The 23,708-nt window shown below is 38.7% G+C and overlaps 2 protein-coding genes across 3 annotated transcripts in view; one reads left to right on the top strand and one right to left on the bottom strand.

Annotated features, from left to right (window-relative positions):
* Positions 1-6,904: 6,904 nt before the first annotated feature.
* Positions 6,905-8,782, bottom strand: TKTL2 (transketolase like 2). Of its 2 annotated transcripts, XM_030311891.1 has the most exons (2): positions 8,559-8,782; positions 6,905-8,444 (listed from the first exon to the last, which is right to left on the bottom strand). In XM_030311891.1, exons 1-2 carry the CDS (start codon positions 8,780-8,782, stop codon positions 6,905-6,907), a joined length of 1,764 nt encoding a protein of 587 aa, XP_030167751.1. The 2 variants fall into 2 exon arrangements, with proteins under 2 accessions (XP_030167751.1, XP_030167750.1); XM_030311890.1 differs by having other exon boundaries at positions 6,905-8,782.
* An 8,078-nt stretch (positions 8,783-16,860) lies between these two features.
* The window catches only part of TMA16 (translation machinery associated 16 homolog), a 30,501-nt gene continuing 23,653 nt past the window's right edge, over positions 16,861-23,708 (top strand). Inside the window, exon 1 of the mRNA XM_030312800.1 lies at positions 16,861-16,973. Within this exon, the coding sequence (XP_030168660.1) occupies positions 16,971-16,973 (3 nt within the window). The 5' untranslated portion in view covers positions 16,861-16,970. The remainder of the gene's footprint in view (positions 16,974-23,708) is intronic.

Here is a 23,708-nt window from a genome sequence, read left to right as displayed (position 1 = left end):
AGCACAATGTTCAGGAAATGAAACCAGATATAAAATAGTGCACACTGTAATATAACATTTACATAAAGTTCAAAAACAGGTAAAAGTAATCTGTGGAGCTAGAAGTTAAAATAGTGGTTCCTCTGAAGAGAAAGAAGAAACAACACATGGGCGGGGGCAAGAACGTGGCTTCTGTAATGCTGCTATAATTCTTCACTCAGTGTGAGCTAGAAGAATGTTTCCACTTTGTGGAAATTCACTGAACTGTGCACCTATGATTTGTGCACTTTTTGATTGGATAATATACATCAAAACAGTTTGTTAATTTTTTAAATAAAAATGTATATGGAAGGATTTAAAGTACCTTAAAACCTTGGGTTGCAAACAACTTGTTCTATGAGTATACCTCAAGATGAGCAAACATTTTTAATAAATTTGAATTTGATAAATGAGCAATGTTTTGCAATACAAGTAGTACATGTCACTGAATGTCCCATGATTACAACTGAGCCAATGGTTGTTCTCTTTCCCGCTCTCCCATGCTGCAGGAGTGTGGGTGATCATCAATGCAATGCTACATTTCCGTGAAATTCTCAAAAGGAGGCAAAAGCAAGTGTCATTGGAAAGGTTCCTTGTTAGAGTTCCATGAAAAGAAAAAGATTCCATTGAGCTGGTAGATAGCAGTGATTAGTGATAGCAAAAGTCCTCCTACACAATAACCCTCCTCCTCCTCTTGGCTCCCTCACACCAGCCACAAAGGTTTTCAAAGGTAAGTGCAGGTTAATTTGTTTATTTTTCTTTATATTTTCTGTATTATTTTGTATTAAGTTACAGTATTGTAATCATTTTTATATGAATCTTTTTGGGTTGTGGAAGGAATCATCTGAGTTTCCATTATTTCTTATGGGGAAATTCACTTTGACACACAAGTGCTTTGGATTACAAGCATGTTTCTGGAATGAATTATGCACCTAATCCAAGGTTTTACTGTGTATGAAAACAATACCATTTATGTGTGAGTGGGTTGGTGTAAACAGAAGTTAAAGTGTTCTAACATCCTTGCATTGTCTAGAGAGAGTGAAACTACCAATTAACCAAATGCCCGTATTTTCAAATGACTTGTACAGCTGGTTGAGTTAGGTGGCTCTTAATGTAATTAATGTCTATTATTTATTTGGCCTCAATCTCTTACCTAAAGAGTAGATGCTATCAGAATAGTTCAGGGAGTGGTATTTAGCACAGGTGAAAATTTGAAATGAAAGTATACTTTTTAGGGTTTTGGGAATAGACTACTGTATACTCAGTAATTTTCAGAGGATGACTAACTTGGGCCAAGGGTAACTTTTCTATTCTGCCGTCAAACCTTTTGTGTATAAATGGAGCTTTAACACTTCGATGCTACCATAAGAATAGAGCAGTAGATACAATCCTAAAGAGTCAGATATCTGTAAGGCCAAGAGACAAAAAGACAAGACATCAGCTTAGCAGCATCTGGGTACCGAGGGAGGTTCCCATAAGTGTTTCTTCGATGTACAGATGACCCTGTCTCCTGAACTGACGAGAAAGCTCAGGTACCACACTATAGCTATTTGTTGTGTTTTATTTTTACAAAATCTCTGTTTATACTGAATAAAAAATCTATTTAAATCAGAAACATAATTCAGGAGGGGAAATAAAAAAGAAATGAGACAGGTATAATGGAATTTAGGAACCAGTTTTAGAAACAAAACCAGTGACATTCTCTTTCTGGAGAGTAAGTTTCCTCATCTGAGAAAATGGGGATAATAATAAAATACATATTTCAAGATTACTGCGAGAATCATATGAAACACATAACTTTAAAATCAGGCTTGGGGCGCCTGGGTGGCTCAGTTGGTTAAGCATCCGACTTCAGCTCAGGTCATGATCTCATGGTTCGTGATTTCAAGCCTCGAGTCGGGCTCTGTGCTGATAGGTCAGAGCCTGGAGCCTGCTTCAGATTCTCTGTCTCCCTCTCTCTCTGCCCCTCCGCCACTCATGCTCTCTGTCTCTCTCTCTCAAAAATAAACAAACACTAAAAAAAATTAAAAAAAATAAAATCAGGCTCCACGACATACTAGCTATGTTACGTTGGGCAAGTTATGCACACATAAGCTCTCTCCACTTTAGCTTTCTCATCTGTGAGATAAGAATATAGTAGAATTTATCATTCATGGAGTGATTTTCTTTTGAACACGTTAGTATAAATAGTGTGATGTACACACACATGTGAATGTATATGTCCATATGTGTGTGTGTCCACTTACTTTCACCTACATGTGTGGGATGCTTAGTTTGCTTTTGAAGTACACTAATGCATAATCCATACCACAATCCATTTGTTAATAACATATGGTTATTCAAATAACTGTTCATTGGTGAAATACATTGTATTTAAGATAATGGGCTTGACCATAAATTTTATGCATATTGCTCTCCCTTTGAAGGTATGAGATATAAGGATCTGGAAAAGTCAGCCATCTATCTTTCGGAGGAACAACACTCCACATCTAGAGCTCTGTGTCTTCCACTTCACAGGGTACTCCTGATCCAACTAAATGATGGCTATTTCTCCTTTTGGAATATAATTGGTTCCAGAGCTGATCATCAGTACACTTTACAGTATAGTCCTTCTGGCAGGGTATCTTCTGATTAGTTCAACATTCATTCTTAGCAGTAGGTGCCCAGACTATGCTGGCTGTTAAATATTTAGAACTTCACTCTTACTCATGCCCAACTTGGAGCAAACATTTATCCAGTGGGCTTGTAACACTGCCTTACAATAGAGAGCTTACAACAACACACTGTGTGACTGTTTTTTTGACTTCTTGTAAATAAATGTGTATTTGTTGGATTTTGGTTTAATGGCTTGCATTTATTCCAACTTATGACACAGAGATAAGGTTGTCTAAATTTCAGAATACTTGCACACGTGAAATAAAGGTACATGTACAAAGCTGCATCGTCAGCCTTAACCACTTTCCAAACTCTGCAAACACAACCTTCCAGCCAAGTAAGAGCCACTTCTCCTCTTACCTCTTTTCTGGCCTAAAACTCTAGCTAGCAGTTGACAAGGCTGGGAGAAGGAACAGGGGAAAGGAAACCAAGCAAAGACAATAACCCGCCTTTCACTGAGAGTGAGCAGCTGCTAACTATGGCCCTTTGTTTGGGTGAAATGAAGCAAAAGAAAATGGAAGCATTGCTTAGTAAATATATATATATATATATATATATATATATATATATATATGATATATTTTAATCACTGAATCCTGATTGGATTTTTATGATTTAAAATGATGATACCTAAATGTGGACAGGGATGTCATGGGATCTGTCAAACTTTCCATTCAGTGAGTCACAGTGAATTTACCCAGACTCAACACTTTTAAAAGGGATAGAGGGAAACAAAAATAAATTTTTTTTGAATTTAATCATAAATCCTTTTCATTCAATGTGCGTGATATAAACATATTTAAATATTATATTAAATTTATATTATATAAAAATATTAAGAATTATATTTCTTATAACTGGTTTGATTGAAGTGACTCAACTCTTGTGTATATAATCATAAAATGGTTTTATTTTTTCATTAACTGTTGTCTATATTCTTTTTATTTATTTACTTATTTTGAGAGAGAGAGTGGGTGTGTGCGCGAAGAGGGAAAGGGCAGAGAGTGAGGAAGAGAGAGAGAGGATCCCAAGCAGGCTGCACACTGTCAGTGTGGACCCTGACGTGGGGCTCAAACTCACAATTTTGAGGTCACGACCTGAGTCGAAATCAAGAGTCTGATGCTTCACTGACTGAGCCACCCATGTGCCTCTCATCTGTATTCTTTTGAAACACCCTTTGTCTCTTTCCATTATAAGTAAGCACTTTTCATGCTGTCTCTAACTAATTTCATAACACTTTCAGTCATTTTCACTTATTAAAACATCTTCCCCCATCACAGTAATATTTCAGGACCTCCTTTATGTATCACAATAGTAATGGCCACCAATACTTCTCAACTCCCCAAAACCAGACCTTCTCTGATTGAGCCCTGTAGAATGTAGTAATTCCTGTACAGTTCAGTAAACATGGATAAATAAATATCAGCCAGTACCTCATATTATTATGACTTAAAAATCAGAAACATCGACCCTTTTACTTTTTCTTTAGAAAACTATTCTTTCCCCAAAAGGAACCCTCAATTAAACTCCTAGGTGCTGGGGCACCTGGGTGGCTCGGTCGGTTAAGCATCCGACTTCAGCTCAGGTCATGATCTCGGGGTCCGTGAGTTCGAGCCCCACGTCGGGCTCTGTGCTTGACAGCTCAGAGCCTGGAGCCTGTTTCAGATTCTGTGTCTCCCTCTCTCTGACCCTCCCCCGTTCATGCTCTGTCTCTCTCTGTCTCAAAAATAAATAGACGTTAAAAAAATTTTTTTAAACTCCTAGGTGCTTAAGAGCCATTGCTGTATTTAAAAATTTAACCTTCTGATTTCTTCTTTTACTATCTGTAAGAAGGACTGCCGACAGGCCTTCTCTAGCACAACCATAAGCAAGGCAGCTGTTGGCAGTCCCAGCTGTCCCTGGAATGGCAGTTGGCTCTCTTAAATCTAAAAGACCTTTTTCTAGGCGAATCAACAAGTAGTAGACCAGAGGTAAGCCAATGATCATGGTGTTGATCAAAATCAAAACTGAATCTTCACAAGCGTTAGCAGTCAAGGGTTAGCATCAGTTAGGACTATTCTCTACTAAGATTTCCATGGAGACTTAATAGACCTCAGGATAGGGCCACCTGGCTGGCTGAGTTGGGACAGCATGTGACTCTTCATCTTGGGGTTGTGAGTTCGAGCCTCACATTGGGTATCGAGATTACTTAAAAATAAAACCTTAAGAAAAAGAAGATCTCGGGACAGATTCAAGGCTGGAACACATTCAACGTAACAAAACTGGATTTGATTTCATTTTACCTGAAAAATTGTAGACATGAAATAAGAAGTTTCATCTCCTATATATTCTCTCTAGAGCTGATGGCCACTAATTGATGCCTTGTGGGACAGAACATTTGCAGGAACGATTCATAAAGGTTTCCCTGCCTTCCTATAAAAAAATATTTCTGGTAGTCTCAAAGATCCCATTAGTCATTATAAAACAAAACAAAAGCAAAACAACCAAAAAAAACCAAAAAACCAAAAAAACCAAAACCAAAAAAAAGCAAAAAACCCACAAAAACCCCTGATCTATTGTCATTTTTAAAGGTGTGTTTATGCATGTAGGGTTGGAAACAGATAATTTTTCATCCCACAGTTATGTTTAAGCCCTAAAAGCTGAAGCTCCTTCCCAGTATGTGCAAATTATAACAAGTAATTTTGCATTCGCAATTTATTTTGTTGTGTGTCTGCATCAGTGTTATCCCTAAACTTTGAAAAAATTAGGGATGGAGACTATTATTCAGTACCCCACTCATAGATATATGTAATATTTGATTGATGTTACTATATGGGAATGACTATATGGAAGATTCAGTTATAGATCCCAGATGAGAAGTGCAATGAAATGGATTTGGGTTTTGGTGATAAGTGAGGGAATTTTTTTTCCCTTATTTGTAGTTTCTAAATTTCCGCAGTGGTCCTATAGCAACTTTTTATTTTTACAAAGTAATTTTTAAATCTTATGAAATAGAGTAACTATCACGATCAGTTTTCAAAAGAAGAAACTAGAACACGATCAAAGAAAAAAGGCACTAGTAAAATGAGCAGCCCCAGATCTCTCTGCTTCCTAGGTTAGTATTTTTTTTATCTCTACCATACCTTCTAGAACAATTCCTGACACAAATTGGTGATACCTCCAAGGAACTTAATAAGGGCACTTAATGAAAGCAATAAAAATACAGAATTAATCTGATATACCAGAGTAATTTTACATTTAGTTTTGGACCTCAGGTTTCCCTTCAGTTTATCTGATTGGCACTTTTTTCTTATATTCCAGCCAAATAATTTATGTTTTCACAGCTAAAAGTAAGGAGCCTGCTTCAGAGATGTTTTTCCGCCCACACATTATTCTCTAGTGATTTACCTAGAGCTTGGACCTTTTTCCAGGATTTCCGTGGGGGGGACACGCCTCTTTCTGCTTCTGATTTAGACAAAATATCAAGGAGAAGCCAAATCATACATGCATGGTACAAACTAAATAAAGCTGATGGTTTTTCAATGCTTTATTACATTGATGTCAGTATCCTTACATGAGTATAATCAAGTTAGCAGTCTGGTTTGGTCACTGACAAAAGGAAACATTTCTAAAACCTCACAGAACAGTGTAGGACACAAACGAAAACTAGTTATGCTTTCATCTCTTTATGGAACAGTCACCACATGCCGTCCAGTACATCATATACACATTTAGTGCTGCTCAACAGCTTCTAAATGGTAGAGGAGAGATGAGGCAGACATCAGAGGAAATTTTAAGGCAATTGCAGTCAAACATTATCCAGGAAGCTGCAGGTACAATAGCATTCCATGAAAGCTGGAACTTGCCTCAGAACCTGGACTATTGAAGTGTACAATTAAATTCTTTTTTTTTTTTTTTACTTACAAGGAAATTACATACATTTGCGAAACTATTACCTCTATGTTGATTCTCAGTGCAGTTATTTGTAGTCTTCCAGAAAACTTTGTTTGAGGTGGTTGTTTTGTTCGCTATTCCTGTTACCCAAAATGTTATAAGCTACTTTAATGATTAAAAAATGAGAGCAACATCTGTATATACAGTGACAGTTTAATGTCTCTCTCTTAAAAAAACCACAATGGCATAGATATAAATGATGGTTTAGTAACAACAATCATGAATGTAATATAAAGATGCCGTGTTTTAAGATCAAAGCAAAGCCAGCCAACAGACTAACTCTAAGAAATGAGCTATTTTAGTTCATTAAAGTATTTTTCACAGCTGCTATGATGTGTCTGGCACTGATACCAAACTTATCCAGCAATTCACCAGGTTTTCCATTTTGAGGCACTTCTGACACTGCCAGCTGATGAACAAGGATGTCAGGCTCTCTAGAGACAGCTGCACACACAGCTTCTCCAATGCCACCTTCCCGGTAGTGATCCTCCACTGTGATAACCCGGCCACCTGTAGCTCTTGCATTGGAGATGATGTTGGCAGCATCCAGGGGTTTAATGGTAAATGGGTCAATGACACGGATAGAAATACCTTGTTGAGAAAGACTGTCAGCAGCTGCTAAGGCTTCATGCAGAGTAACTCCAGCTCCAATAACTGTGACTTTGTCATTGACACTCTGGCGGATGACCTTGGCCTGCCCAATCTCAAAATTTTCTTGTGGGGTATAAATAACTGCAGTTTCTGGTTGGCTGGTCCGAATGAAGCACATTCCTTTGGTATTGGCAGCCAGATAAACAGCATACTCTGTTGAGATGGCATCACTTGGATAGAAAACGGTACAGTTGGGAATACTTCGGAACATGGCTAGATCCTCCAGGGCCACCTGGGAGGGTCCATCGTCACCAATGGATACCCCACAGTGGGAACCAATAAGATTGATATTGGTTTGAGATATGGCTCCCATCCTTATCTGATCGAATGCTCTGGCCAAAAAGGCAGCAAAGGTACTAACAAAAGCAATGGTTCGACCACGTGTGGCACAGCCTAGTGCCACACTCACCATGTTTTGCTCAGCAATAAAACACTCAATAAAATGCTCAGGGTGCTCTTTATTGAATATCTCAGAAAAGGTGGCGTTTTTTGTGTCACCATCCAGGACAATAACTCTTTCATTCGCATGGCCCAGTTTTGCCAAAGCCAAACCACATGCTTTCCTAGTAGCTATCGTGTCACCAACTATATATTCAGGCAGACAGGTCATTTTTATATTGCTGATGCTGATTTGAGGTGAGTCTTCAATGGGAGGTTTTGGTATGAGATTCCTGTTGGTCTGTATCTGACTCTCAATTAATTTGATGATTGTATCTACTCTTTCTTTTGGCATCGGCTTTCCATGCCAATTTTCTGCATCCTCAATATCTGGAATACCTCGGCCCTTGAAGGTCTTTGCAACTATGGCAGTGGGCTTGTTTTTCACTTGAGCCGCTTGCCAAAATGCTTGGCATAATGCCTCCACATCATGGCCATCCACTAGGTAAGTATTCCACCCAAAGACTTCACAGCGATTCTGATAGATGTCTGTGCAGTGCTCAAGAGGCGTGGCTCCACTTTGTCCTAAGCGGTTCACGTCGAAGACTGCCACGAGATTGTCTAAATTGTAGTGAGAAGCAAAGGCCAAAGCCTCCCAGACAGAGCCTTCTGAAGATTCGCCATCCCCTATGAGGCAGAACACCCGGTAGCTGGCCTTGTCGAAGTACTTGCCAGTATAAGCCATTCCACACGCGGCACCTAATCCTTGCCCAAGTGATCCTGTTGCCACATCAACAAACAGCACTCTTGGGGTGGGATGTCCCTCCAAGTCACTGTGAATTTTCCTCAAGTTCAGCAAGTCAGATTCGCGGATGTTGCCCACCTCTGCCCAAGCGGCATAGAGGATTGGAGCAGCATGGCCCTTCGAGAGGATGAATCGGTCGTTGTCGGGATGTCCTGGGTCTGTCTGTTTATACCTCATGGTGTGGAAGAAGAGCACGGACATGATCTCGGCTGCACTGCAACATGAAGTGGGGTGGCCGGAGCCGGAGGCACATGTGGCCCTGATGGAATGGATTCGCAGGCGGTTGGCCACGTCCCGCAGCACCTGCACGGTGTTCCCATCAGGCTTGCAGTCGTTGGCCATGACGGTAAGCTCACCTGTCGGCTCAGGGCAAACGCTGCCTGCGCACCCCTCAACGTTATGTCACGTGACCACCGCCCCTGGCCCCGCCTACTCCAGGAAGTGAGCTCCGCCAACGGCAAGAGCCACTGGAGGAGAGGCTTTGTCGCGAGACTCAGGGTCGCTGTGCACCTTTCTTCTTCCGCGCACGGCCGTGTCCTTCTGCACTCAATGGAATGTATTTTTATTTTAATTGTGTCACTTAATGTTCAACATTATTAAAAATAATTAAATTTATTTATACTTTTCCTCCTGATATAAATTCAAAAGGGATCATTCTCATTTCTATGTGTTATATGGAGAAATTTATGAGGTTATGCTTTTCTTTTAATGCATTCTGCGTATATCCAAGATTTGTCCACTGGTTCACAGCTGGGTATTAATAGAAATGACCCAAAGTCGCTTTCAATATAGCCAATATGGTAACACTATGCCAACAAAGACTTTTTCAGAACAACTGAAAATTCTGTCGCTAACTCAGAGAAGTACAATGACTTATTTGGACAAAAGTTGCAGGAAGAACAAATTTAAAACCACTCAGTGGCAGAGTATCTAGTACCACAATTTTTCCAGTATACCCTAAAATGCTATAACAGTTACCATGAGTAATTGTTTTTTAAGTTTATTTATTTATTTTGAAAGATAGCACAAACAGTGGAAGAACAGAAAGGGAGAGAGAGAATCCTCCCCACTGTTAGCGTGGAGCGCGATGGGGTACTTGAATTCACACATGGTGAAATCACGATCTGAGAGGAAATCAGTCCCTGGCTTAACTGACTGAGCTACCCAGGCGCCCCACTTTGAGTAATTTTTAATATAAAACTAATTTACTTACATTAATTATAAAGCTAAATTTGTGACTGAGCTCTTCTAGCAGGTGAGGGTCATTGTGTGTCATCAGAAAAACAAAAATACATTATATCCCTTTTCATGCTGCCATGGTAACTATCTTGATTCTTGAGCAATAGTATTTAGCATTGACTCCATATCAAAATCATGACATAGGGAACAACAACAACAAAACAATGCCCTGGTTCCATCCCAAATTGAGTAATTTGAATGTGTGGGAATAGAGTCTGGGAAGCTGTATATTTTTAAATGCACCTGTTGATGCTAATGTTTAGTCTTAGTTAAGAACAGATAAACTGCAAATAGACTTTAACACTAGTGGTTCTTAATATTGGTTTTAGTTTTGAATCATCTGGAGAGTTTTTTAAAAATCTCATGTCCAGGCTGCATTTCAAACAAATTAAATCAGAATTTCTGGGTGATAGGTAGAGATATCAGTAATCTTAAAAGCTCCCCAGATCATTTCAATACTCACCTAGGCTGTAAACAACTAATTCAGGGCAGTCTTGCTACTCTTCATATATCTCTTACATTATATCTCAGCTAAACATTTTATTTATTTATTTATTTATTTATTTATTTATTTATTTATTTTTGTTTTTAAATGTTTATTTTGAGAGAGAGAGAGAGAGAGAGAGAGAGAGCGAGCACGAGCAGGGGAGGGGCAGAGAGAGGGAGATACAGACTCCAAAGCAGCCTCCAGGCTCTGAGATGTCAGCACAGTGCACTACAAGGGACTTGAACTCACAAACCGTGAGACCATCATCTGAATTGAAGTCGGATGCTAACGGACTGAGCCACCCAGGCGCCCTTCTCAGATAAGCACTTTAAATATTATTTGCCATTTGAACTAATTCTATCATTTAAAATTTTAAGGATACCTATTAGAGTAAACCATATAGTATGACATTAACTAGATCTTAAGATCTGCTGAAGGAATGTTGGAGTTGGAAAAGTCCTTAAGGTCATCTTGGATTCATCACTCCCCATGCTCTTTGCAAATTAGTGTTTGTTTATCTCTTTTAGACAAATAAAGGAAGAGAAAATAAAAACAGCTTTGATTAGGGCTGAGAGCAATATGGGAATTAGAGACAAAAAGTTTTCACAGCATCATAACAGCACACTGCTAAGGTCAGACAGGAAAGCAATTAATACAAACAACGGTAGCTCACCAGTATTTTGGTTGAGGAGAGCTCTAATAAATCCAAACAATTGGTAAACAACATAGCATAAAAATGGTCTATGAGGCAGCGCTCACACGAAGAAAACATGAGAGATGTAGGAACTACTCAACATTTCTTTTCAAGTTCCTCAATGTTTCCATTCATTTAAAAATATTGCACAACTATTTCTCAAAGTATTAAATAGAAAGTTATTAACATTAGTATAGGTCATTTTTGTTAAGAAAAGAATGTGGTTTTGGAGATTTAATACCGTAGATAGTGAATTTCCCCTTGTTATTCAGTGAGGTTGTGTGGATTTTTACACAACATAGAAAATAACATTTTATAAATTATCTGTAAAATATTTTAAAGGATTGTGAGATTTTTTAAAAGGAAGTCTGAAAAGTTATATATAAATTAATATTTTCTTTAAGCATTATAATCTTTCAAAATATATTTTAAAATATACAACTGAAAATAGCAATATAAGTAGAAAGTATGAACAATTTGATTATGCAAAATCACCCAATGTGGCTGTGAACACAATTTAGTCAAATAAATCAAAGCAATGATACCACATTCTCTTTTCTTCATTTAGAAGTGGCTATTACTGACAAAACTTCTGCCAAAAAATTTTAAGCCAACATGTTAAAAATTCAGTTGTCTTGGAAAAAGTCCATCGCTCATTTTAGAGGTCATTTTGGAAGATAGTCAAAAGTCTTCTGAAATAGGAAGAAATTATTTATTAATTTTGGCTTATTCACACAAAGTAGAGATTGGCAAACCCAAGTGCCTCATGGGCCAGGAACTACCGTGAATAGTACATGAATGTTGGATATAAAGTAAGAAGATTGGAGTGGTTTATGACAAACTGGAGAATATAAGCCCACCTGAAGACACTGAAATTTGAAAAAAAAAATTGTGAACGTGTTGTTGGACAAAAAAAGCACGGAAACCGAAAAAATGTATCTTCAGGCTGCAGGTTTTGACCCCTGATTCCAAGTGTGTTAAACGTAAATAAAATGTATCATTTTATATTTGTTTAAATTTTCTGCTATGACTCTTTTCTCATGGTATGGAAAAGTATTTGTTGTAGTGTGCACTTCAAATGAAGATAAAGCCTAGGAGGATCACTCATACAAATAGCTATGGAGGGAATGTTAAAATAGCAGGAACTGGTAAGTAGAATTTCTACCAGCCTGCAGTAGAGAAAATAAAACAAACATAGTGATGACTTCGGAGCTCTACAGTGATTTGTGAACATACACATTCTTGTTACGTGAGAGTGAGTTATTTATTATTTAGAGGTTAGAAACATTGATGTTTCACTGATATCTTATCTGAACTGTTGAATTTTGTCAAAATGGAATTATATAAAAGAAAGGCACACATGCTGACTTCATCTTTTTTTCTTCCATTGTTTGAATCTCGTTAGTTTAGTAGGCTGACCACCAGAGCAAGTGAGGAAAAGTTACTTGTGTTAAGGCAATAAGATTCTTGGTGCTCTCCCTGCTTGAATTATTGTTTTGAAAATAATGGTTGGTGGTATTTTTGCCTATGACGCTTTTCCCATAGTTTATAGAGTTCTTATTTGGGGGAGGAGGGAGCAGGCAATAACATAGTTAGGAAAGTAAATCCTAACCTTACTGTGGTAATCATTTCACATTATATACCGCGTATTAAATTATTACATTGTATGCCTTAAACTTATACAATTTTGTCAATTATGTCTCAGTAAAGTTGGGGAAAAATAAAGTGCTTCTCTAAGTCTATTATCTCTGTCTTTTTAATCTGCTTTTGTGACTGATTTTTTTCTGTTCTGCTTTTTGAAATAGCTAATAATTTATTATTTTTAAATGGTGGACATTATTTTGCAGGGCTAGATTTTACTTTGTTAACATCTTTCAAAGAGTGTTGGAGTTCGTTCTATCGGGAAGCCTGGTAATCTTAAGAATTTTAAGTTTGTTAAGGCAGATCGATACAGAATATGCTTCACTCTGATGTTAGTTTATTTCCCACAAAACCCTAGCCTCTCTGGGGGTTCTCCACTGAATGCCCTGAGTGCCAACATGGACTCCCCACCCCAGTTGGTCAAGACTCAGATGTATCTCAGCCTTATGTGAGCTCTGGGAACTATTTGATTTATTGCTCTCAAGTTGTCACTTTCCTGGCATTTTGGAAATCTACCTTATGCAAAGACACACCTTTGAAGATGGCTGGAGGTCTTTCTCCAGGCATTTTCCTTCTTGTTAGCATACTCCCTCCAAAATTCTAGCCAATTCAGCCCTCTGGAGCTCCAGTCTCTCTTCCCTTACCTCCACAAATTGCCTTGCTCTGTCTAAGATAGCCTTCCCTGCAACACTGTCTGGAAAGGGCCTTCAGGAAGATGATATGGTTCACTCGTTTCTCTTCTTTAGGGATGACAGTTCTGGGCTGTCTGTTTTCCAGTCTATGCAAGTTTGTATAGTTTGTCTAGTTTGCTAGTTGTTTATGGTTGGAGGGTAAGTCTCACTCCACTTACTTGTTCGTAGCCTCTGGCCGGTATTTTATATGCCCCTTGTATGGGGCAGATAATCTCCAGATAACTATAACCCAAACTGCACCACTCTTTATTACAGCGACATTACCACTCTGACCCCAGAAGACTTTTGAGTTTAAGATTCCTACCCAGAGGTGGGGACAGGAGGCTTAGGGGAAGGATTTGGAAAAGGAGTGTCTGGGAGTGTCTAGTGTCAATCACCAGCATGTGGGAAGACTCTAAGTCCAAGAACTCTGAAGGACAGGGTACCTTGGGGTCTTTACAGCTCCAGGCTAACAGATGTTGGGTGATGCTTGGGTATGCAAAGCAAGGAGGCTCTAAATGGCTAAAACTCTCCCTTTTATGACACATGGGGAACCATGTGTCATACAATTGGATGCATTAAAATTTGAGTTTGGCACCATCAGGCTTTTGAGTCACCAGGTCCCAGCCTGCTGTAAAGGTAAAAACAAAAAGGCCCTTTATACAGGGGCCATCTTTAAACCATTTACATAACAACTAACTCCCTTTTGAAAGACATTTTATAATTTCTCTCCAGCAAACATTGTCACAAACAGGTCAAGAGAAAAATTACATCATATGTAACAAAAGGCTAATTTTGCTAATATAATCAGTACTTCTAAAAATAAGTAGGATAAAATCATAAAATAGCATAGGCCTACTCCTAAATCAACCCTGAAAAACAGCAGAAACAGGAAGGAATTGGCAGTTGGAAGTAAAATCACAACTGTGAAAACCCTCACGGAGGATGGGAACTAGCAAGTGATGAGGTGGGAGGCGGGCAGAGAACACAGCAGTCGCCCGTGAAGAGGACATCTGTGGCAGCTGGGGGAGGATCTGGAGAGCTTGTAATTTTAGCTCCTGTCTCTCTTACTTCACCTTCTAATGTGGAACATCACTGGCCTCCCGACAGTGTGAGGCACTGGCAGAGAAGACAGAGCCCAGCTAATGTAAGGAGCTGATGAAAGCGGGTGCAGGAACGCCAATGCCTTCGCACCTTCACACCTCCTGTGCTCCTGTCAGCAAAGGTTCTGCTGTCCCTGGAACTCTCTCTTCTGAGATTTGACCCTCCTTGTTCTCAAATTTTCCAAGAAGGACACATTTAAGAATATGACTTTCAGCACTTCCCCAATACACATTACAGGATAGGAGAGCTGATTCCATCAGTGAAATGTGATGCCACAGGTTCAAGAAAAAGACATACCTGAGGAGTACAGGTGCTAGAAAAGAATTTTAAAAATAATTAAATTTGGGGCGCTTGGGTGGCTCAGTAGGTTAAGCGTCCAACTTTGGCTTAGGCCGTGATCTCACGGCTCCTGAGTTCGAGCCGCGTGTTGGGCTCTGTGCTGACAGCTGAGAGCCTGGAGCCTGCTTCAGATTCTGTGTCTCCTTCTCTCTCTGTCCCTCACCCACTCGTTCTCTCTCTCTCTAAAGAATAAATAAACATCAAAAAAAAATTAAATTGAACAACACATGCCACATTAAGCACAGTAATTGGAACGGATGAACCAATACTTTTAAATGACCACAATATATATTCAAAAGAGTTGAGGAAGAATATGGTGACAAATCAAAAGGATAAGAAATTACTTTAAAAATTATATGTATACACACACACGTTAGATACATTATATATGATATATGTTAAAAATAAGAGTTGAAATGAAGAGGTCAGTAGATGGACTAAATAGCAGGATGATTATAGCAAAGAACAAAATAGTAAACTGAAAGACCAAATTAGGAACTCACCCAGGGGCAACAGAAATTAATAAAGAATAGAAGATATAAAAGAAGGCTAAAGGATCTGGAGAATATCAATATTCAGATAACACATCCCAAAAGGAAATTGAAAGGGACATAGAGTACCAAGATACACAAAGAAATACCAATACCTTGATACACTATAGTGAAATTGCAGAGCAAAGTCAACAAAAATTATTAAAAGATCCCATACAGAATAGAAAGCCACTCACAAAGGAACAAAAATTAGACCAGCATAAGACTTCTTAACAGTAATAATGGATTCAAGAGATGATGGAGTAATATATTTATGCCTAAAATGTCTTTTAACACCTCTTGCAGTGAAAGTATAGCTTACAAACACACATGTGGATGAAACATAAATGTGACATGTAAAGAAAAATTATAAAGCAAACATCAAGATAACCACCACTGAGGGTACGAAACATCACTGGCCACTTATGAGAGTATCTATGAAAACTGGAGTGTAGCTCATTTTGTCTGTTTTCTGATTTCATAAATGGAATTTTACTGTATGATCATTTTATCTTTATTTTTTACACTATGATTAAACACTTATCCATGTTTAAGCATAGTTGTAGTTTGTTCATTTCATTTGCTATATGGAATTTACCACTGTCTACTTTTCTGTCCTTTTGTTAATGAACAATTAAGTTTTTTTTTTTTTTTTCCAGTTTGGGCTACTATGAGCAATACCGCTATGAAAAGTTTGTATATATATCCTGAGATATGTATGCCAGAGTTCCTAGTACATGCATTTGGGAATGACAATGCTGGATTAGAGGAGGTACACATTTCAACTTTTTAGCTACTGCCAAAGGGGTTTTCCAAAATGGTTAAACAAAGCTTTCTCTTGAGATCAGGAATAAGACAATGATGCCCACTATCGCTAGTACTAATCCACATTTTTATCAGGTTAAGGAAGTGCTGTTCTATCCCTATTTGCATATAGTTATAAAATCTAAAAAATCTGAGCCTTTAGTTTTAATGTGGGAAGTTATGTGAGTAAGCATTTTTAAAAATGATAATGGGACTATTCGTGTTTTTTATTCCTCTGCATCCATTTTGATAGGTTATATCTTTTTTTCTAAGAATATGTCCATTTTATTTAAGATTTTTGGTCATAATATCCTCTTATGCTTGCATGATCTTAAGTAATGTTACCTTGTTCTATTTCTGATATTGGTTAATTATATCTTTTCTAATTACTTTTGAGTAATCCTGCAGGAATGTATCAAATTTATTATTCTTTTTTAACTTTTTAAAAATGTTTTATTTATTTTTGAGAGAGAGAGAGATACAGAGCACGAACAGGCAAGGAACAGAGAGGGAGGGAGACACAGATGCCAAAGCAGGCTTCAGGCTCTGAGCTGTCAGCACAGATCCCGATGCAGGGCTCGAACCCACGAACCATGAGATCATGACCCGAGCCATCAGGGCAGATGATGTCTGAGATCCGCGCTCAGGCCTGGGACGCCGCTAGCCAGCAGCTTCCAGCATTGGCGAGCCCAGCTCAAATGCCAGGCCTCACACTGGGCGCAGGACCAGGTTTCCCCGCCCCGCCCCAAACTCCCTCCCACTGCTCCTCGCAAACACTCAGGCCGGCTGTCGGCGGGTCCAGGGCTGAAAAGTCCAACACGGGATAAAAAGACTTGGTGTTGGTTCCCCGGGAAGTTTTAGAGAGCCGTACTTGCCCCTCCCTTTCCGGTCGGTTCCGCCCCAGTCCTCTCCGGCAACCACGTGTGTTTAAGCTGGAGTTTTTCTCTGAGCTGCTGCGACTGTTGGTGAGGTTTCCCGGGGCTGGGCTGCGGAGGTTCTCCGGGGCCGTGAGGACGTCACCATGGTGGGCCCCCTCCCCCTCCCCTGAACCCGCTTGGCTCTCTGGAAGACTCCCGTCAGGCAGGCGGGAGGGAAGGGGGCAGTCTTGGAAAACCGGGAGAGGGGAAGTGGCTAAGTGGTTTTATTACCCAGTACACCCGGGTAGGGGGTACTGGGCTGGGCAGCCCCGAGGCAGGTGCCCGGCCCAGGGTCTGGGCTTTAAAGTTTAACTTCTGGGTCCCGAAGTGTTCATAGAGTGCCCTGCCTCCTCGAGGGAAGGGAAAAGACTCACGTTTACACATTTTCTTGCCAAAATGTGGGGGGCGGGAGCATGGATGGGGGGGAAGGTAAGCAAAACTTGAGAAAGTGTTGCCTCCACACACTTGTGCTACTTCTTGCTGGTCTAGACTATTTAGTTAGGCTCAATATCCTCTTCTTGGCGTCCATTCGCGCCCTTGAGTGACGTCCTCGCTCCGCAAATCCTGTTTCCATGCCCCCCCCCCCGTGCCCCCCTGCACCCGTACCCCCTCCCCCGTCCCACCAGGAAGCTCGAACTGTTCTGTTGTTTTTACTAAAAATTGAGTAGATGCAAAAGAATGTTCACATTAACATAGTGAAGTATAAAGATTAGCAATATAAGAAACTCTGGTTTATTCATTATCTAGTTTAAGAAATAAAACTTCTGAAAGCCTGTATGTTTCTTTTACTTGAACCTGTAACCAACCTTCAGGAGCCCCTCGGGTAAACGGTATTTAAATTTTGTATTTATAATTCCCTTGCTTTTCTTTATAGTTACCACTTAACGTTCGTTGTATTCCAAAACTTGTTTCTTCTTGCCTTTTCTTTTTTAACTTCTGTTCAGTAGAGTAATTCTTGAATAGGAAAATGCTTTATAAATATGCCTTTTTGACCAGTTTTTAATAAAAACGACAGCATAAAAAAGTTTATAATCTGATGAAAAGTTAGGATACTCTGGCCACAATGTCTTGTCCTATGTTCTTTTTTTCATTGTATGCATGTCATTTTTGTCTTTTACATCCGTATGGTCTATTTGCTTTAGATTATACACGTTTGTATTTGCATAAATTTAGTCTTTTCGCCTCTGTGCACCAACTCTTTATAATTTTCTTTCATAGCCTTTCCATTTCAGAGTGGAATGTTAAAGCACTGGTGATGTGATGGTGTGTGAGTGATTGGGGGTTGGTTGGCATTTGACTATAGTTGTCCTTGACTCTGAGAATTTCAGTTTTATCAGGATGTATGGTAGGAGGATATTGCCTTGTCATATGAATCAAAAGAATGGCATATAAATCTGCTTTCATGGGCATATTCCCTGCCTTTTCATTTTTCTGGTATATCACCAGTGGCTGTGCTGTGTCCTTTCTTGAGTTTAAAGTCAGCTTGGCATTGGAGGTTTTCCCTCTTTAAAGAAAATTTGTTTTAATGTTTTATTAGTTTTTGAGAGAGACAGAGAGACAGAGTGCAGGTGGGGGAGGGGCAGGGAAAGTGGGAGACACAGAATCCAAAGCAGGCTCCAGGCTCTGAGCTGTCCTCGCAGAGCCCAACATAGGTCTGGAACCCGTGAACCGTGAGATCATGACCTGAACCCAGGTGGGTTCGCTTAACCAACTGAGCCAACTAGGCGCCCCTCCATCTTTTTATATCAGTTACTCTAAACTTCTTTCAGTACAGCTTGGAATGTGGGTTATGGAGTACCAGACGACTGAGTTTGGCACTTGTCTTTGCTAAATTTTGATCTTGGCGAAATTACTTAATCCTTCTAAGTCTCAGTTGCCCCATCTATTAAATTGGAATAATCATAGTAACTACTTCATAAGAGTTGTTGTGAAAATTAAATGTAAGCCACTTAGCCCAATGTCTGGCACTTAGTAAATGTAGTTTAGTTGTTATAATTAACTTCAGTAATAGTAGTAAATGATAGCAGTAGAGCTTGTAGTCCACTTTAGTTACTTTGTTCATTTTTTTCTTATTTTGAACCTGTCCTGGAGCTTTACAAATTCGTATCTTTTTCTCATGTCAAAACTTAATTCAACTAACATGAACAGTCTTTTTCAACTAATTGATCCCACATAACACTTCTTAATTCTGCATTTTAAAAAAGTTTTAGCATACTAAAAGTTACTAGTTTGGTGTATACTATACAGAAGACACTCATAGGTATATTCCTTTTTATATAAACCTGTTATAAAGTTTAAAAGTGTGCTTGTTTTTCTCCCTAGCTAGATTATAAAACATTTAAAAGTATGCTGTTACCCTTCTTGATTTATCTTTACATATTACTGTGGGCCTTAACTGTTAGTGACTACGTACATATTCCTTAATGACACGAATTGTGTACTTTTGGACTCACCTATAAATGTAGGCTATAGCAACAAATCAGCTTACTAAATCTTGGTAACTTTTTTTTTTCCAGGTGCATTGAGATATAATTGATTTATAACATTGTATAAGTTTAAGATGTACAGTGTTATGATTTGATACATATTGTGAAATAACTACCACAATAAATTTAGTTAACACAACATATCACATAGCTACAACTTTTAAGATTTACTCTTTAAGCAACTTTCAAGTGCACAATACAGTATTGTTAGCAGTAGTAACCATGCTGTATGTTTGATCTCAAGAACTTACTCATCTTGTAACTGGAAGTTTATACCCATTGACCACCTTCATACATTTCCCCCAACCTCAGCCCCTGGCAACCGCCAATCTACTTTCTGTTTCTATGAGGTTTGTTTTTTTTGGATTCCACATATATGTAAGATCATACAGTATCTGTCTTTTTCTCCCTGACTTAGCTGTCAGCATAGTGCTTTGAAGTTTCACAAATGGCAGGATATTGTCACAAATGGCAGGATTTCCTTTTTATGGCTGATTGATAATTCCATTGTCTATGTATATGTACATATATGTATACACACACACACACACACACACCGCATTTTCTTCATTCATTTGCTGACAGACTTAGGTTGTTCCAGTGGCTTGGCTATGATAAATAAGGCTGCAGTCAATAGAGGTGCAGATACCTCTTCAAAATAGTGATTTAATTTCCTTGGAAAAATACCCAAAAGTAGGATTGCTGGATCATACGGTAGTTGTATTTTTAATTTTTTGAGGAGCCTCTCTGCTATTTTCTATAGTGGCTGTATCCGTTTTCATTCCTACCAACAGTGTGCAAGTTTTCCCTTTTCTCCACATCTTTTCCACCACTTATTATCTCTTGTCTTTTTGATAACAGCCATTCTAACACGTGTGGAATGATATTATATTGGGGTTTTGATGTCCATTTCCCTGATGATTAGTGACGTTGAGCACCTTTTCAAGTCCCTGTTGGCCATTTGTGTATCTTTGGAAAAACGTCCTCTGCCCATTTTTAAATCTGATTGTGGGGTTTTCTTTTTCCTACTGAATTATATGAATTTACTTATTTTTTCTTTTAAGGTTTACTTATTTATTTTGAGAGAGACGGAGAGAGAGTGTGTGTACACCAGGAAGGGGCAGAGAGAGAGAGGGAGAGAGAATCCCAAGCAAGCTCCATGCTGTCAGTGCAGAGCCTGATGATGGGCTCGATCCTTTGAACTGTGAGATCATGACGTGAGGCGAAATCAAGAGTTGGGCCCTTAATGGACTGAGTCACCCAGGTGCCCCTGTATGAGTTTCATATATATTTTGGATATTAACTTCTTATCAGATACAGTTTACAAATATTTTCTCCCATACTGTAGGTTTCCTTTTAATTTTGTTGATCATTTCTGTTTCTGTGCCTTTTAGTTTGATGTAGTCCCTTTTGTTTATTTTTGCTTTTGTTGATTGAGCTTTCATGTCAGACACAAAAAATATTGCCAAGTTCACTGTCAAGGAGCTTTCCCCCTGTGTTTCCTTGTAGGAGTTACATGGTTTCAGGCGTTACATTTAAATGTTTAATCCATTTTGGGGCACCTGGATGGCTCAGTCAGTTGAGCATCTGACTTTGATCTCTTGGTTCATGAGTTTTTTGAGCCCTGCATCATGTTTGCTGCTGTCAGCCTGTCAGTGAAGAGCCCGCTTCGGATCCTCTGTCCCCCTCTCTTTGCTCGTCTCCCACTTGCACTCTCCCAAAAAATAAATTAAAAAAAATGTAATCTATTTTGAGGTAATTTTTTTGAGTAGTGTAATGTAGGGGTTCCATTTCTTTCTTTTGCATGTGAATATACAGTTTTCACAACACCATTTGTTGGAGACTGTCTTTTTGCCCTTGAGTACTCTTGGCCATATATGCATAAGTATATTTCTGTACTCTCAGTTCTGTTCCATTGGTGTATGTGTCTGTTTATATGCCTAAATCTTAGATTACTTGCTAGTGAAAACTTGCTCCTGAAAATTAGTAAAAGTAATGAAAAATGTTAATGAACCTGTTTCTTTTTGAAACAGTATTACATATGCATGGTTTAAAAAATTCAGACAGCAGTGGGGCTCCAGGGTGACTGAGTCAGTTAAGCATCTGACTCTTGATTTCTGCTCAGGTCCTGATCTAACGGTTTGTGAGTTCAAGCCCCACGTCAGGCTCTGTGCTGACGTGTGGAGCCTGCTTGGGATTCTCTCTCTCCCCTTCTCTCAAATTAAATAAACTTAAAAAAAATTGTTGTCCTTGAAAAGTGTATTAAGTTTTTATTACTGCTGTGAAAAATTAATACAAATTTAATGGCTTAAAACAATGCAGATTCATTTATTGTTAAATTTCTGGAATCAGAAGTCCAAAAGTGAGTCTTATTGTTCTGCTAAAATCAAGGTGTTGATAGGACTTTCTTCAAGAGGCTGTAGTGAAGAATCTGTTTCCTTGCTTTTTCCAGTTTTTAGAGGTCACCTACATTCCTTGGTTCTTGGCTCCTTCCTTCATCTTCAAAGCCATCAGTGTCACATCTTAACCTGCTTCTCCAAGAAAGGCCACAACCCCTTCTCTTGATAATGATTCTTCCTCCTTCCTAGAAGGGCCCTTGTTTATAGGGAATCAGGGATAAATTCCCTCTCTCAAGATCTTTGATCACATTTTCAAAGTCCCTTTTGTCATATATGGTAAATGATTTGCAAGTCTGTGGATGAGGGCATTAACATCTTTGGGAGGGAGATCATTATTCTTCCTCCTGCAAAAAGTAAGTCTTCTTCCAACTCTGTTATCTAATGCCTCAGTTCACTTGAGGAATGCCTGTTACCATTTTCTTAGATACCCATTCAGACATTTTATATACACGCACCAGCATATGTATATGTCTCTACTCCTCCTTTTTATATGAATACTATATTAGACACAGTCTTACGCCCCTTGCTTGTTTTGTCTTACTCAACTTTTGGAGACCTGTGTAAGTACATATAGTTCTCCCTCTTGCTTTTTATAGCTAATAACCCATTGTTTGCTTTTATCTAATTTTCTTAACCAGGTCTCTGATGGACACATAACCTGTTTCCATTCTTTCTTTTCCTACTGCAAACACTGCTGCATTGATTATTCTTGTTTTTGTTACATGTGTAGATATATACCTCTAGACTAAATTAATAGAAATAGAATGTCTTGGTCAAAAGACACGTGCAATTTTTAATAATGATAAGAACTATCAAGTTGCACTCCAGGAGGAGAATACTTACTTATTTATGAGACTGCTTATTTATGAGACCACTAACTCACCCACATCCTCACTAATGCAGTGCTAAGAAATTTAAAACATCCAGTCTTATACGTTAAAAATTCTATTTCATTGAAGTTTTAATTTACATTTCTTTTAAGGTAGACCACATATCCTTTCAAAACTTTAATAACATTTGTATTTATCTTTCTGTGACTTGTTTGTGTTCTTTTTCCTGTTTTTATTTGTGTTGTTGATCTTTTTCTTAATGATTTTGTAAATGTCCATTACCTTGTAGGTTCTCATCAAATACATGTATTTCATCTGAGCTTAGATCTAGGCTGTTTTCTCCTCTTACTCTTTGACTGAGGGAATCTTACTATCTCCAGTGGCTTAAAGTGCCACCTATATCCCCAAGTCATTCCAAATTTATATCTTTAGCCGAGATCTTTTTTTCCTAAGTGCCAGACTTGTATTTATCTCTCCTGTACTCAGCTGTCTCCTGGGCCTCTTGAACTAATTAACAGTGAATTCTTGAGGCCCCTTGTCTCCACGTTCCATTCCTATCTTAACGGTAAACGGTAATTCTGACCATGTAGTTGCTTATGTTGCAAACCTGGGGAGGCATACTCAACTCTTCCTTTTCCCTCGCCCTCCATATTCGAGTCCTGTATCATTGTGCCTCAAGATACATTTCTTCAAACCTTGCTGTTTTTTTTTCATACCCTCACTGTCACCATGCTTAGGCTACTCGACTGTCAGCTCTTCTTAATGACCGCAACACTACCAGTGGTAGTCTTACTCCTTTACCTCATTCCAAACTATTCTTTATACAAGCAACTTGTGTCAGCTTTAAAAAAAAAAAAAAAAAAAAGTCTCAAGTTACTTATTCAGGGAGGCTTTTCCTGATGTTCAAAAATTAGGTCCACTTTTTATATGGTTTCATTCAGGATCTTATACTTCCTGACCGTTTTCTGGACTTAACTGAAGTATATAGTTATTCATGAGATAGCTAGATTGTAAGCTCCATGAGGGCAAGTTGTGTCTGTTTTTGATCCTGGAGCCTTAATTCCTATCCTAGTACATGGTAATATATGCTCAGGGATTTTTTAAAAAATTAATCTAGTACAAGGTAG

Source organism: Lynx canadensis, chromosome B1 (assembly GCF_007474595.2).
Source record: "Lynx canadensis isolate LIC74 chromosome B1, mLynCan4.pri.v2, whole genome shotgun sequence".
Lineage (NCBI taxonomy): Eukaryota > Metazoa > Chordata > Mammalia > Carnivora > Felidae > Lynx > Lynx canadensis.
Note: the sequence above shows the minus strand (reverse complement) of the source record. Positions and strands in the feature narration are given on the sequence as shown.